Here is a 17,569-nt window from a genome sequence, read left to right as displayed (position 1 = left end):
GTAGCAGATATAATGATATAATACATACTCTATATCAGTGGTTCCCAAACGATGGGGCGTATAGACAATTTTTTGAGGAGACGTTAAGCTATTCAAAAATAAAAATAGTTGTTAAATATGATCTTTCCCTCCTTATTTTGTAATTTACATTTCTTTGATGTTTACATTTAACTACTATGTACACGTATTTTCAACGTGATTTTGGAATAAAATATATTTTGCCTTACCATCTGTTATTTGTAGCTTATTGTTAGCTATAGTTAATTTTGGGGTGGGGCTTAAAAAGTTTGAAAACCACTAATATATATTGAATACTGCATAATTCCTTGCTACGTTTCAAGATATTTTTGCAGTGTCGACCAAACTATCACCGGATCATGGAATGAATCATAATGCACCGAGTATAACAACGGAAATATGCTCATTTATATAAAAACGCTATACCGATGCAATTAAAAAATACGTTTCAGACAGGTGATTATGCGGTCATTGTTTATTGTTAATTTGTTTATTCTTGGCCAAAGATAACATGATATTAACACGTGATTCATATTAGAAATTATGACCCGTTCAAGGCTGGCAAGAAGCAATTTCATGGGATACTTTGTTAAATATGTTTTGTATTAATTTTACGAATATTTTTCATAGTAAGTTTAGTTTGGAAGACGCGATATAATTTCTTGTATTTATTTGAGGCTTCTTATTTTGCTGTAGTACGTAATGGTGCAGTGTAGTATGTGATTTAAATGTACGTTTCTAATGTGTATTGTGATTTGGATCCAGCGACAATGTAAACGCAAATTATTACCACCTGGAAGGTCATGAAATATATTTTTTTCTACTGAACTTACTTGACCAGGCAGTAAAGGCATAAAAATAAAAGGAAATTTATGATTTAATAAGGCTATCGTGTATATGAATACCGCTGTGTGGATCGCATATTACACCGGTGTACCAACAAAGTTTTGAACTATGTATAGGGGATTGCGGTGTTGGTACGATTAGTCTTTGTCAATTAAAGAAGTATTTATGTTTGAGCTGTAGCTATTTTAGACACGCAAAGTATCTAAACTTGCAGATTTCAGCAAGATACAATTTTCGTTTCGCGATATTTGAATATTTAAGAATCTGAGTAAGGCGTAAAGTCAAATATATATAATGTTATACAGAAATAATACAAAAACTAATATCAGGAGTAGGAGTAATTGAATATGCCTCTCCAGCATGCCTTTTTGAAGTATTGAGCATTAAAATTAGAATGACAGACGACTATATATTCTAAAATGGTTACTTTGCTAAAGCTCGAATGTGCCCTGAGGCAAAGTCCAAGTTGAAGTTTCCTCGTATTCCGGAGTTCAAATTTCATAATGTTCACGAGATGTTGCGACAATTGTCAGACACTAATTGCTTGTTTATGCGAAACTATTTTTGTAACAATAAGCAAGGTTGCCAGACTCAATTTTGATAAATACTCGCTCAATTGAAGCTGTACAGGGAGAGGGTTTACCTGTATCAGAGATATCATTAGACAGAGGTAAACATAATGACTGACACAATTTTAGCCAATATTGTACGGTATCATTTTGTTAATTTTATATGAACACTAACAGCAATACGCTAAACAAATTGAGCAGTACGCTGATGTAATCTTTGTGAATCGCCTAATTTGCAAGCTCACCCATTTTAGTGTCAATTTTTGCAAATTCTGGTTGTTACTATATTTGCGTATGAGTTGTCAATAAATTACCTTATCAAGTTTGAAATAATTTTCAGAAATTATAGATTTAGAAAGATGTCGGAAAATATTTGTCGACGGCAATTCACCTGTCGGAGCTTTGGTTTTGCTTGTTCCGAAGCAGAGAAAAATTCTTTTTATGTATCGCAGGTAAGCCATGATAATTAATAAATTTTAACATGATGGGGGGAATCGTAAATCTTCTATTTTTTGAATTCTGTGAGAGTTAGACGGGAATCATTCTGTATTTGCCAAAGCATATACTCAAGTATATATTTAATAACTCGAGATAATTTATCATAATGTAAAAAACAGTAAATTTCTGGTATATTTGACTTTAGCGATTTAATATTTACGCCATTACATATATTATTGTTTACCGTGAATTAATTGTGATTTTTATAGTTTAAAAAAATTCTCTATTGAAGCGTTTAGTAATTGTATGTTTGTGCCTTTTTATGTATCGCAGGTAATCTTAGATTGTTGTTATAATAATTAAGTCTCAACATGCACTATATGGGGAGAACTGTTGTTTGCTAAAGTTAATACTTCTAGTAAATTCATAAATGCAGATTTCGTTTCGTAATGTGGAAAACGATATTCAGTTTAATTAAATTAATAGATGTTCTTGAATAGCTTTTGCCATTAAAAAATACTTTATTATTGCTAATAACAAACCTCGTTCATTACAGTGGGGAGAAAACCGAGTCATCTTTTTCATCTATCGTTTATTTATGGGATTATATTCACTTGGATGGACTTTAGCATATTTAATTACTCTCGGAATATATGAGCCTGATCGGTTTGCCATCAGCTACACGTTTCTAACCAACTGGGGAGATGTCCTGAAGACTATTTACTTCATTTTAGCGGCAGTACTATCATTAGTTGGGGTCGTAAACAGGAAAAAAATGATATTTACTGATAATAGTAGGTTGCATTTGTTTTTATTTGTTTAATTTTTTCTAATTGGTTAATGATGACGTGGTAGAAAAATGGAGTATAACACTTCCGCGTGGATTCTGTAGTAGATCACTGATAATCCTATGAGGCCTTTCCGATCTTGGCTTCAAATAAGGCGATACAAAAGTGATCACTGGTACGCAAGGAGATGGTATTCTAGAAAAACTTTTTTATTTGTCTCTTAACAATTATTTACGCTGAATTGACTGAGGTTTTGCGATTGCTCGGATTACAAATGCTCAGATTAAACTACGAGCAACAATCAAGCTAGGTTTTTTATTTTCATAGCTTAATATGCATTTATTATCATTTTTAAATGAGACGTTTCCACGCCTTCACTGCAAACAAGGCTATTTTCGAGAGGCCCGTAATCTTTCATGCCTATTTATTGTACACTTGGTGATGAATTCAGTATGGGGTTTTGATCCAACATTTTCGACCTGTGACCCTAATATGGTTGGGACTAATGCTCTACTATTAAGCATCGCGTCAAGTTAAAATCATTATTGCACCCTTCTCATGTCTTGAAGTGACTTTTAACGTATTACATTACGCGTACCTGGCTTATTACCAGAATGCGCGCCCTAAAAGCCATCTAAACAATGTCTGCCCTGTTTCAGGAGTCTTTTTTTGTAATAAATTTGTATTTTGGACATAAGTATTTTTGTTTATATATCTTGTTCGAATTCTTTCCATTCAACCTATCAAAGTTTGATAATTATAATTATTACAAGTGTCGCTGCTCCATAACCAACATTCTTTTTGCTTAACCCTCCATCGTGAAGTGCCATTTGCCATGCTTTTTACCTAGCTTTTGTTCGCATCAAGTGTACTTTCATTTTGGTGAAAAATAAACTACTCACTGACTATCAGCTCTTTTTTTTCTAGTTCCAACAAAGATTCTACGAAGCACAACTTGGATGTTCTTTTCAATCTCTGCAACCGCTCAAGTCTTAATTTTCCTTACCTACTGGGTATTTCTAGCCCCAATTGCCGCACCCGAAGACATTCCAACTCCTTACAATATACACCGACATGCGATAAACCTACTTCTGGTTTTAATCGATGTGTTTGTGGCAGCTTTCCCCATTCGTCACCCCCATGCTGTTTACGCCATGATTGTAGCGTTTCTGTACTGTCTTATGACGCTGATAGAGCATTTAACTGGTGGAATATCCGCTGTGTATCCATTTCTGAATTGGGCTACAAACCCCGGGTTAGCTGCCGGAATATGTGTCGGGCTTAGCATATTAGGACCAATAGTTGTTCAAAGCATTTTCTTCGGTTTTTATAACCTAAGACTTGCTATTGCGAAATGTGTTGATAAATCGAGATCGCCAGAAACTACAAGGCTTCGATCCACAGAGCCGTCAGATCAAAATGGAGCAACACATGACATTGACAATCCAGCGTTTGACTCTTTTGAATGAAATCAGCCAATAAAGTATATAGAAAGGATGGTGAACCATTGACTGGCGGATACATAGTGACCCGTCATGTTTTTTTTTCGATGACCCGTCTGGTCAAGATTTAAAGCGAGAAACATACCAACATTTTAGTGATGGTAAAATGTGTACCGAGATCGGCCTTAACTCAATCGAACAATAAGTGAAACACTACAAAAGTTCCGATATATATAAGCTTACCATACGTCCCGGTTTAGCCGGGACAGTCCTAGTTTTCACAAGCTGTCCCGGTGTCCCGCGCGTTATACATAAATATCCCGGTCATATAATATGGCAGTCATGAAAATTTTGTTTATTTAATATCAGTGCACTATTATTTTTAGTTAATGGGGGCAGTCCAGTTATCACTGATTCGCGATTCACTTCAATAGTTCGGTGAGGGAAAGAGAGAGAACTACCATGCAAAAAATGCACGTTATCCAATGATTTAAATATTACTAAGCCTAGGAATCGGTTCCCGATTTGTTCAATCGTCGCTTTCCTGTTTTTTTTCATATATATGGTAAGCCGAGATTAAAATAGTATATATATGGCACAATATATGTATAACGATATATGGCAGGGGTGGCCAACCTGCTTTCGACCGCGATCGACTAAAATCTTCAAAATATATCGCGATCGACTGATCGGTAATGAGCTCCTACACAAAAACGAACGGGCACTAAATATTCAGATAACTGCATACACCCATACAAAAAATTCCACTGCTGCAAATAAGAAGGCTTTTTGGGCACATTATTAATAAAATCGACTAAAAATTTGTATTTTTTATGTTCTATTTGAGTTGTTAATTTGATTATTTAATTGTACCCGAGTAAATCTTTCATTATTTATTTAAGATTTATTTAAATCATACAATTCAGATAAAGAGCGTGCCTAGTTTTTAGTCGTAAGTGTTGAAATTCTTCAAGAAACTTTTTCAAGTATTCATGTATTATCCAAACAGTGAAAAATAAATATTCTCAAACCATGAATGTTACATGGCTGCTCAAACTTTAGTATCTAATTTACAATTTCATCCAAACGCGATTCTTCGCTTGCTTTTAATTAGAACAAATTGGGCATTTTTGATGCCATTGCGCATAAAATTTATCACACTACTCTTGGAGTGAGACAATAACTTTCGCATACTGCGGAAGTTGTTGTAGAATTGTCAATGTTTGTCAGTCTAGACACGCGATATTCGGCACTTCATTTTTAATCCTTGCCAGCGGAAAAACTTGCATTTGTTACGTAATAATATGCTCTATCGCGCTTGCTCACACTCAAATACTGTATGTGTATATTGTATTTTGCGCATGTAAAGTACTGTATTCTTCCTATTGCAAAACACACAACTGGTTCAAGGCAATTTTTGGGAGTATCTCAATAAAATTCCTTCAACATCAGACGCAAAAATTTGTAGCTGCCTACTTTCCTAAGATTGTGATTAAAACGAAAACCACGGGAGAAAATGCTGTTTGACCGTGAACGTCTATGTCATGTTATATGATACTGAACAAAAATAAATTCACAACACTTCATCCTGAGACACTGACCGTTTACACATTACCGGAGTAAATTTAAAAAAAAAAGAATTCTTTTGTTTTGATGCACCTCAATGTAAATTATACTTATGATAAATTATTTCCTAAATTCTTTATAAAATGATTTAATTTAGTCAAGAGTGTACAGAACCTTTTCATTATTTTTTTAACTTTTGTCTCCGTTTTATTATCAACTTGCACAATTTTTTTCTGAATCTAATCAATTTAAATCATAATTGAGAAACCAAAGTAATAACGCATATTGCAATGTTGCAATTGCAATCTTTGTTGGTTTTATCGGTTAGTTTTGAAATGTGCTTGCCGTTACAAAATATAAAATTGAAACCGATATTACCCTAATTTTAGGGTTGGCTCTATATGTATATTTTTGAAAGCATATGAACATGGCATTGGTTGTATATAAATATTTAGTCGGTGCCATTAGTATATGAGTTGTCTATATATATATGCATATGGCATTGACTTGTATGCACATTCCAGTGGCTGTATATGAGTATGTAACATTGAATTTCGTAGGTATATAAATTGAATCATCAATTCCCAAAATGAGCGAATATCGTAAAAAGCAAGTGATTAATCAAACTTACTATTATTAATATTATTTACTTGACTTCCATGATAAATGGCCTTTGATCCTTAGACATCTTGAGGACTGTTACCAATATACAGTCCGAGTGAGTTTGTCGCCCACGTTTTGATTAGTGTTTGCTCACAGCAAATTTTACCTCAAAATATAATCATGAACAATATGATATTTTTTTTTAAATAGTTCATTTTACATAATTTTGAAAAGTTTATATTGGGTTTTGTGATTTGTATCGATTAAATATATTTATATTGTACAATACGATGATGAATATTTGAAAAAAAAATAATGAATAGTAGATTTTATGCAAAGTTGGGCTTCAGAGTAAAAGTTAATTCCAATTAATATGTCATCAATGATGTAATGGTTAGGTCATATTATCAAATTGGTCCACAAGGAAGCTTTGCACAAAAATATGAACACAAAAGCCGTGCATCGGTACTAGTCTGACAAGGTCTCAATTGAGCACTTAGCAAGTTGAAACGCAAGAACCTGTTTCCACGAGTTACAAAAAAAACAGAAACATTTTCAGGTTAGGGTCGAAGCAATATTGGAGGAAACCAGAGTCGTATCTTTGGATTTATCACAGAATATCAAAATCACAAGACTCAGAATAGCAATTCTAGACTCTAAAAGCCCAGGGATAAGATTTCGCATTTGGGAGTGAAATTATAAATTTGCAAAATATCGTTTTTTAAGCGTATTGGATATAAGCATATTTCTAAATTTTTCTAGACGAGACTTGGCATGCAAAAGATTACTAAGGTAGTTTGTCCTTTTTATGGTATTCATTCACAATTTAATACATTATGCATGGCCTTTTCTGGAAAATGCTCAAATTGCATCAATACCCACCAGAGCCTCGCACCGTGAGGTAGTTTGTATTGTGTGTAACTTCTTCCATAGCATTGCTATGTCGTAATTTATTCGAAAAGAGACGTTTCCCCAAGTTGGACACCTTTGAGTTAGATCCACGCTTTAGTTTCTGATTGGCTGGTTGTAACAATGCATAGACAAATACTGCGGTCCTAATATAGATTGTTGCATCTTTTGTTTTATTCATTGTGTTTCTATACAAACCTATTTTATATATATATATATACTTAACAAACAACCGGGCAATAATGATGAATGAGGGCTCGATATCGGGCCGCACTGATACCCGCAACCCTGGGGGCATTGTCTACATTCGTGCACAAAGTTTATTGATACTAACCAGTCTCGCAACGCCAGTTCCCATTGTGGGTAAGTACCGGGTTTATTTCTATCAGTATTGTCCCTCACTACGTAAATGACTTTGTAGATTTGATAGATCCTGCTCTTATCAGTGTTTCGACAGGATGGTGGTGAGGACAAAAGAATTTTTACTCGAAAACGAATCTTTTTTATAAGATATTCTTTAATTAAGAACAGATAAATGTAATATCACAAAACGACATCCAATTTCTGACTTGTTTTACCTATCAGAATCATTTTGGTGCTTAAAATAATTGCCATTTCAACAGTCAAATATTTACAATTTTATTGATATATCTTCGTGTTATATGTATGTGAGACAGGCCTTTATTCCATTGGCATCTCAGGAACTGTTCTCAATCTACAGTTCGAGTGAGTTTATCGCCCACGTTTGATTAGTGCTTGCTTTCAGCAAGTTTCACTTTAAAACATATTCATGAACATTATCATGTATTTTTGAAATGTTCATTTTATAAGCAACTAAGGTAGTGTCATTTTCATGGTATTTCCTCCACAATTTAATACATTATGCTTGGCCTTTTCTGGAAACTGCTTACATTGTATCAATACCCATCCGAGCCTTGCACCGTGAAGTAGTTTGTATTGTAAATAACTTCTATAACATTGCTATGTCGGAATTTATCCGAAAAGAGGCGTTTCCTAAAAACGCACACCCTTGAGTTAGATCCACGCTTCAGTTTCTGATTGGCTAGTAGTAACAATGCATAGATATATACAACGATTCTTAATATAGATTGTTCAGGCGGTCGTACTGATACCCGAAACTCTGGGGCATTGTCTACATTCGTTCGTAAGGTTCGATTACATTTGAACCCACGTACATTTGAACCCATGACAATTGCACCTGTATGCTTTTGTACCTATGAATTTTTTTTTGTTTTACGGATAGTTGAACCCATACTAACCCTAACCCATGGGTTTTAGCACCCGCATATAGATTGAACCCGTGGATATACACATGGGTTCAAATGTACGTGGGTTCAAATGTACGGTCACCGTTCGTAATGTTTATCAAACTTCTCGAGTATCGCACCAGCAGTCTCCATTGTGGGTAAGTACCTGGTGTATTTCTATTTATATTGTCCCTCAATACGTAACTGATTTTGCAGATTTGATACCCTTTAATTTTGTTATATTATACAAAAGATGCTCATACCAACGTATTTCCTGCCCTTATTAGTATTTCGACCGAATGGTGGAGAGGGCAAAAGAATTTTTATTCAAAAAACGAATCGTTTTTTGTAAAAAATCCTTTAACTGAGGAAGGATAAATATGCTATCACACAACGACACCCAATTTCTCACTTATTTTACTTATCAGAACCATTATAGTGCTCAAAATAATTGCGATTTCAGCAGTCAAATATTTACATTTTAATGGTATACACATTCGTGTTATATCTGTGTGAAACAGTTCATAAAATAACATTCAGTCAAAGCTTGCGTATCCACTATCAAGCGTTACACGCATTTCATTTGTGTTGCGTGAATCAGGGGGAGAGAAATCGTAATCACTCGGCGATACCGTAGGGAAGCTGTACGATGTTGTAGATCGGCTGTGAAATCTCTCCGAATATTTCAATGGCCCAGAAGTTGTGGGACGAGACGACGGGACGCTTTCTGTGACGAAGCTCAGTTCACTTGAAGATCTAGAATCATTATTGACGGCATCAACATATAGATCAGGACTTTCGTTGTCAGTATTCTCAACTCGAAGCAACTCCTTTTCTGATTTTTGAGAAAACTGATTCTCTGTCTTGTCGGCGACGTCGTTGTGGGGTTTCAGAACAGAAGAATCTGTCAGACTTCCCGAGACTGTTACAATTTCAATGTTTTTGTTTTGTGCTTCCTTGCCACAGGTAATGGGAAAGAAGCACCAGGTTAAAGCAAAAATGAGGGAGAGGGAGTAAACGTTATCAAAATCAAAACCAACGATATTTTCCGTCTCCCGTAAATCTAATCTTGAAACACCGAACTCAACGTAAATCAGAGCGATGGTTGCGACAACAAAAATCCAAACAATCAGTTTTTCTGAAATATAAAAGACGTGGCTGAGAGTTATAATAATGCACTATTGACTATAGCTATAAACTAGTACAAGCAAAGCCCATTTTTCAAACAAAAATATAGCCATCCCAATCATTCCCCGCCCATCTAGAACTAATCCGTGACCATAAATCGTATACCTAATCTTACCTGTTATATAAAACCTCTTCATACTTTCAAACTCAGAGATAGCTTCGTACTTTAACAATAATATAACTTTTATATAGACCTCACTATTGTGCGGAAAATATTTATAGGTAATTTTATTGTCATAAATTATGAGTGCGGCATATAAACAATGTTTTGGGTTTTTTGTAGTAACCACATAGGCTAATGTTGCAACGCCACAACAAATTTTATTAAAAAACCAAATTAATTGTTTATAAGTTTTTTTCCTTTTCCTAGAAGGCAATAATAGAAATAATTTTCAATCATTCCTTTACAATTTCTTTATGAAAACGAGATAGCGGGCAAAATTTACCATAAAAACGTGCAAACGTTCTGCATAGCAACTCTATTGTTTTTCAACTAACTTGGTCCAATAAGCACAGTCATTTAAAATTCCAAATGCAGCATTTATAACCTAATCATACAATATTTTGTATAATAGCCTATATTAGATTGCAAAGTATACGAGCTTGACCCTGATATATCCACCACCAAATATACTCAACACTGGTTCAAAGCAATGAATGACCGGATATTTATTGCATTTCACAATAATAAAACAAAAGTTCGGTGTATATACAGGGAAGTATAATATTACATATATATTACAATACAGTTGGATCGAAGGAGGCACATGTGCGCTCTGTTGCGTTCTTTGATCGTCGATAGACAGTCTGTGATTGAACAATAGGATGAATCGCATTCACAATTTTAGGACTTGTCAAAACCGACTATCTGTTGGATTTACAATAAAATGAAATTTTTACCAATACGTATTTTTAAGTACAAACAAAACTAAAGCAGCGTAAATGTAACGATATATTCACACTTGAATATTCATATTAAATAAAAATTAATTTTGAGTGAAACAAGTATAAAAATATTTGGTATAGAAGTTAAATATGGATTGATTTGAATATTTCTTCTTTCCGTTCCAATTATTTAGAATGCTCTCGCAAGCATCAATTTATTCTCGGGTAGTGCGACTATTATAAACTGAATCTGTCAATTCAATTTCTCCCTTAAAAACTTTAAACCTTATATTTCGATTCAATTTTGTGTGAAATAAGTATACCTATTATTTGACAAGTCGAAAATGCTTTGAACCCACGTATATTTTCACCCGTAAACTGCACCCAGGACAAATGCACCTGCATAATTTTGCACCCACCGACCATAAAACGGGCGTCTCCCCAAAGCGCACACCCTCAGTTAGATCCACGCTTCAGTTTCTGATTGGCTAGTAGTAACAACGCATATTTATGTACAGCGATCCTTAATATAGATTGTTGCATCATCTTTTTTATTTATTGTATTTGTATACAAACCTTTTTTATATATATACTTGGAAAACAACCGGGCAACAATGATGAACAGGTGATCGACATTGTGCCGTACTGATACCCGAAACCCCGGGGCATTGTCTACTTTTGTGCGCTATGTTTCTTAAACCTCTCCAGTCTCGCAACTCGAGTCTCCATTGTGGGTAAATACCTGGTGTATTTCTATTAATATCGTCCTTTAATACGTTCACTGATTTTAAAGATTTGATAGATGCTAGGTTATCGCTGCTTGAGATTTCTCAAATGTTAAATTTCATCAGTTTCTATTTTTGAATGATATGTCAAAATTCATCTACTCTCAATGACAATATTATATGACCGATTACAATAAACCTTTTAATTTTGCTAGATTATACAAAAGATGCTCAAACCAACGTACTTTCTGCCTTTATCAGTGTTCCGACCGGATTCGTTCAATAGTTGTGAATTTGCTTTTTTCACAGCCACAGGAACAATCGCTGTCACAACATCGCAAGTTTTTAGTTGGGCTAGATTCTCTTCATATCTAAGAAGATTTATTCTAATTTCACATGATCAGTATAAATGTCTTCAGCTATATTCCTGTCTGGGCATTGTCGTCCTTTAATGGTCAGCTCACCAGAGCCGGGATAAGAACTTTAGACTCTCAAAGCCCAAGGAATAGAATCTTTAGCTCGCTAGAGTGGAGAGAGGAATTCCACACTCTCAAATGCCAGGGATAATTTTCGAAATTTCAAGTAAAATATAAATCATCCCGGATGATTCATCCATATTTGATATGACCATATTTCTAGATGTTTCTATACAAGACTATTGACAAGCAACTAAGGTAGTGTTATGGTATTTCCTACACAATTTAAAACATTGTGCATGACTTAGAAAATGCTTAAAATCAGAGCCTCGCAACGTGGGCTAGTTTGTATTGCATGTAACTTCCACAGCTTTGAGATGTCGTGATTAGGGCTGGGAATTTCAGGGAAAACACTTTAACCGTTAACCGGGTAAAATTAACCGGTTAACCGCCGCGTGACGTTTAAGGTAACAATTATAATTTCAGCTTGTTACGTCACAATGGTTATATTGCAATTTCGCGTGTTCTTATCCCGGTATCGCTCAAAATTATTCACGGATCGAGATAGTTTCATGATTCCTCTGCTACAAAAGATAGGCAGCGTGGTTTGGGCATGTGGAAATATTTAAGAAACCCCGATTCCGTTGTTAAACGTCATTTATGTGACAAATTTTCAGTGTTTGATGTGCAAATTCTACTTCGAAATATATATCATAGAGAAAACGGCATCAACTGCACACTTGTTGTTTGACTTGAATATCCGATTTTGCAATGAAATCGTGAACAATATATTTCGAAATCGACCAAAAACTGATTCTGAATTTATCATTGTAAATTTTCATTATCAGCAACATTGGTACTTCCTTTATTTTTTACATTTATTAAGTCCTTACCCACACAGTTAGTGATATTTTTTTGAATTAAATGCCGCAAGAGATAAATTTGAGATGACGTAATCATATTTGACGAAATTGTACGGTATAAAGATGATTTGTACCTGAGATGTCAGTTAAAGGTTAGAATAAATCACAACCGTTAACCATCTGAAATCTGTTAACCGGTTAACCATTCCCAGCCCTAGTCGTGATTATTTCGAAAACGTGCGTTTCCCCAAAGCGCACACCCTCAAGTTAGATCCACGCATCAGTTTCTGATTAGCTGGTAGCAACAATGCATGCAATATACAGCGATCTCCGATATAGACTGTTGCATCATCATTTTTATTTATTGTATTTTTACATAAACCTATACTCAACAAACAAACCGGGCAACAGTGATGAGCGGTTGATCGACATCGAGCCGTACTGATATCCGAAATCATGGGGTATTGTCTACATTCGTGCACAATGTTTATTGAAACTAGTCTCGCGACTGGAGTCTTCATTGTGGGTAAATACCCGGTTTATTTCTATCCATATTGTCACCAAATACGTAACTGATTTTGCAGATTTGGTAGATTCTACGGTATCGCTCCCAAAGCTTCTCAAATTGTCAGTTATCACTTTCAAAGGATATATGACAAAATTTATTATAAGAATGACGAATGACGAAATCAAAAGAAGAAGAAGAAGTAGAACAAAATCGAATTTTTAACAACTTTTTATTTTCAAGTATATAACATGGTTCCAATACCATACATACATAAATATAAGAAGCATTTATGTAGTCTTTGTCACCTTCTCCACTCAGCACAACACGGGTGGAATCGTCTAAAATATGTTTGGAAAATCGATATGAGTAATGCTGAATTTTATTGACCTTTGTTGGCATTGTAAGTCTAATTGGTATAAAGTAACTTATGGTTCATGTGCGATGTAAAAATTTTCTGTCCTTTCAACAATAGTGGTTACTTGTTTGTAAAGTACCTCATAATATATGCCTTATCACGATTGCACTCTTGACACTACGTGCTAACCTGTGTCTTACTTTCAGCTTATCCTCGCAATTACCTGTAACCTGAGCGATGCCTGTAGTAAATTTACGATTTTCCTATTGTATTGCGAGTTCAAAATGAAAAGAGCTTAAACGACAACATTCATCTAAAATGCTTACACGGAACGATGTTTCCATATCTGTTCTTTTTCATCATGTTTGGACGAGATGCAATTTCTGTTGTTTCATTAATCAACTTCACAGCTTCTTCCAATTTCTAAAAATATATTTTACATAAAGAAATGTAGCCATAGTATACATACTTGGATAAATATTACGACAAGAATTTATTGAATAATTATTAAATATCCCAGAAAATATGATGTTGATTAAAAGAGGCAGAAAATATGATGTAGATCAAAAGAGGCATCAACTCTCAAGTCGTTGACATTAAATTCTTACTTCAAATTAGATCTTAAACTCTCGATTGTCACTCTTTTTCAATCTGTTGTAAGTACATAAAAAGAAGCTTGGCATCTATCCTGGTTTCAGACTCTATGTCTACTGTCTCATTTTGAACGTTTTCATATGTGTTTACGAAATCTGAACAATAAAGATGAATAAATTTTCCAAAGCTTATGAAACAAACAAAAATAGAGTATTTTAGAAACACCAAGTTTTCACATGGGGTTTACCATATTATTGAGTATTATTAAAGCTAGCACTTCGGATTCGTACGAGAATAATTTTTCTGTCGCCTTAGTCTTCGTATATTTGCCTCCAGGGTCGACTTGCTTGGCATCTGTTGATCTATTATTCAATACTTCACCTAAAATATATATTGTCGATGTATTTGATTGTGTTGATGCTGCTTCTTTTAATGTTGCACGGATGATCCCAACTTTTGTTTTAATGCTGTCGCCAGAATGACTGTGATATCCTAGTTCTTTTATTACATTTTCACCGATCAATCACCAACAGTCGATTTACATAGAAAATTCCTAAACTGACGGCAGCGCCAATGAATAGCATCTGAAACTCGATCATTTCGCTTACAGAATTCGTGGCCTTTGTAAATCAGTAAGTCGTTTCCTCTTGCGGTCTTGAAAAAAGTAAGCACCATGTTTCTAACTTATTTTCGCAAAGGGACTTGTAATATTCGCATTGGCAACGTCCTAAAGAAACAGTTTGGAATTGTCAGCGAGAAAAAAAAGACATTGATGCGGGGAAAAACTTTGCGCGGGATCGAACTAACACATCAATTAAAATCCTTGCTCGATTGGCGCCGCTCTCTTCAAGAGTTGTCGACCGTTTAAAGCACAAATCATACTCCCAAATTTGGCTCGCATTTCCCCGTGGAACATTTTGTCGATTGAGTCTTATGATATCGACAATTGCGACGACAATGACAGACGGAGTATAATATAAATATATACGATCAGAAAATAGTTTTAATAAAGCAATCGAGAATTACATAGTTATAATGATTGTTTTTCCCAATGTATACATTGGGAGAAATAATCCTAAGTGTACCTTTCAACCCTATTATAGCATGGAAGGATAAGGGTGTATATGTAAATACGATAATATCCGTAAATGCAAATGCCCATGGGTATAGATGTTCATGGGTGCAGATGTCTGTGGGTGCAATTGTGCGTGGGTGTTAAAGTACACGGGTGCAAATGTATGCGGGTTCAAATGTCCGCGGGTGCAAATGTCTGGGGTGCAAATATTCATGGGTTCAAATGTACATGGGTTCAGATGTTCGCGGGTCCAAATGTACATGGGTTCAAGTGTACGCAGGTGCAAATGTACATGGGTTCAAATGTCCGCGCGTGCAAATGTACGTGGGTTCAATTTTACATGGGTTCAAATGTACGCGGGTTCAAATGTCCGCGCGTGCAAATGTACGTGGGTTCAATTTTACATGGGTTCAAATGTACACAAATGTACGCGGGTTCAAATGTCCGCGGGTGCAAATGTCCGGGGTGCAAATATTCATGGGTTCAAATGTACATGGGTTCAGATGTTCGCGGGTTCAAATGTACGCGGGTGCAAATGTACATGGGTTCAAATGTCCGCGGGTTCAATCTCTATGCGGGTGCTAATATACATGGGTTGAAATGTATGGGTTCAAATGTCCGTAGGTGCAAATGTCCATAGGTGCGATAATATGCAGGCGCAATTGTCCTGGGTTCAAATTACGGGTTCCAATGTACGGGTGCAAATGTACGTTGTCTCAAATATAATGGAACCATTTTCTCCTGGCATTCTACACCTGCTTTCGGACAAAAAAATTTTAACAATAGAGAAAATCTGTTCAAAAGATGCCGATGTTCCGGCAAACAAAATCAACGAGTTTCTTCAAATTTGAGAAGCTAATATTTCTTAAAAAACGTAAAACGTTAAACATCTCCGTCCACTTAATTTCAACCGGCAAAGTATGCCAAATTGCATTCGAAGCATGCTCAGATAAATATATTTCTATCAGTATTCGTCGAAAAGTGCATCGCTATTCAAAACCTGACTAGCTAACCGAACATATCATTTATCAATTTTGCAGACCAAACACTTCAGTTCAGTTTATTTCACCCTTCAAATTTGTCCATATGTGGGGCCTGACAGCATTGTACGCTTCATCGTGCAGCTCTATATACGATAGAAATTTTTTGTAGAAATCGCAAACATCCTTTTTAAATACAGTTACGTCGATTTCGCCAAAGCGTTCCAAGGATTTCAGAAGTACAGGTGATTGCGACGGAATTAACAGACTTTATCTTTTTTTCTGCAAATTTAGCTGACAGAATATATTTAGCACGTGCTTTGTACAAATGACCACCTCTCCGGCTATGGCCGGTAGTAACTAATATCGATTGCTGTGTGTACTAATCGCTCACTTTCCTTCAAACCCTGACAATTATGATAATCTAAAATCAACTTCAAATGTTCTTCGAAATCTCTGTGATGTAATTTAATGAAGTCTTTGTTATCTCTTGTTTTGTTTTATTAACTTTGGTAACTTGATGTTTTTGTTTTTTTATTTTTATTCAGACAAAAGTGGCAGCCCTGGTCATGTCTCAGACTTGGTTACAGTTAAGAAGTGATGTACGTTGAAGACTGAATGAAGCTGATGACTTTTTAAAATACAGAACGTTTTTTAAATAATTGGTTTTCAAACAATAGCTCACGAGCTGACATTTATTGAGTATAGCCTACGGTGCATATTTTTCTCTGAGAGACCATGCATCTAGAAGGAAGCTGAAACCGACACCCAACGGCAGGGGTCGGCAACCTACGGCCCGCGAGTAATATAATCCGGTCCGCGACGCTTCACTGAATTATAGTAAAAAAAACTGTTGTACGGACGATTATATTCTTTACGTAACAGAATTTATTGTGAGACATGTATAGACTAAATTATATTATAACCTAAAAAGTATATAATTCACAATTACTCGTTTAATGAGCCCATAATTTAATTATAATTAGACAAATGGCAATAGAACGCAGAAAAGTTGATGCTAAATGCAAAACGTTCGATGGCGCCGAAAATATTCGAATGGGATATTTTGAAATGCAATGAGGAACTAAATCTATATTAATATATTTTATTCGAGAGATTTATCACTACTTGATTTTTATTATAAAAAATATCATCCGCTCGGTTTCCAACTCTCTAAAAATCTGTGCAACCCGCCAATGACTTGCAACCCTTAATTTTGGCCCGCGAGCGATAAAAGGTTGCCGACCCTTGCCTTACGAAATCCATTAAACCTTTGGCACAATCTCAGGTGGGACAATCTCGGGTGGGAATTGATCCTACGACCCCATGGAGGGTAATGTGAGGTGTGATGGTAAGCGTATTCCTACAGCTTAGCGGCATGCACCACTCGCCGCTTAGATGTCATAGCTTCGTCAAACATCTAGAAAATAAAATGCATCATAAAAGGTTATATTTTCCCGGGAAAAGGGGATAACTGGTTAATTTTTAAGGTGTTTCGAAAACGCTTTTATATTCACATATATACTCGGATAC

General features: G+C 35.4%; 1 protein-coding gene across 2 annotated transcripts; it reads left to right on the top strand.

Annotated features, from left to right (window-relative positions):
- Positions 1–235: 235 nt before the first annotated feature.
- LOC120336682 (protein rolling stone-like) lies at positions 236–6,548 on the top strand. 2 transcript variants are annotated; one of them, XM_039404414.2, is made up of 4 exons: positions 236–474; positions 1,783–1,885; positions 2,428–2,665; positions 3,587–6,548. In XM_039404414.2, exons 2-4 carry the CDS (start codon positions 1,793–1,795, stop codon positions 4,126–4,128), a joined length of 873 nt encoding a protein of 290 aa, XP_039260348.2. In that variant the 5' UTR covers positions 236–474; positions 1,783–1,792; the 3' UTR covers positions 4,129–6,548. The 2 variants fall into 2 exon arrangements, with proteins under 2 accessions (XP_039260348.2, XP_039260346.2); XM_039404412.2 differs by having other exon boundaries at positions 237–474; positions 1,774–1,885.
- The last annotated feature ends 11,021 nt before the right edge of the window (positions 6,549–17,569 follow it).

This window comes from Styela clava, chromosome 2 (genome assembly GCF_964204865.1).
Source record: "Styela clava chromosome 2, kaStyClav1.hap1.2, whole genome shotgun sequence".
NCBI classification, from domain to species: domain Eukaryota; kingdom Metazoa; phylum Chordata; class Ascidiacea; order Stolidobranchia; family Styelidae; genus Styela; species Styela clava.
The sequence above is the reverse complement of the archived record's forward strand: the minus strand, read 5'-3'. Positions and strand labels throughout refer to the sequence as shown.

What these genes read in the sequence shown, in the direction of transcription:
- LOC120336682 (XM_039404414.2), top strand. Translation starts at nt 1,793, where the DNA reads ATGTCGGAAAATATTTGTCGACGGCAATTCACCTGTCGGAGCTTTGGT. An exon ending in ATTCTTTTTATGTATCGCAG is followed by an intron (nt 1,886 to 2,427) that starts GTAAGCCATGAT and finishes CGTTCATTACAG; the next exon opens with TGGGGAGAAAACCGAGTCAT. An exon ending in AATGATATTTACTGATAATA is followed by an intron (nt 2,666 to 3,586) that starts GTAGGTTGCATT and finishes TTTTTTTTCTAG; the next exon opens with TTCCAACAAAGATTCTACGA.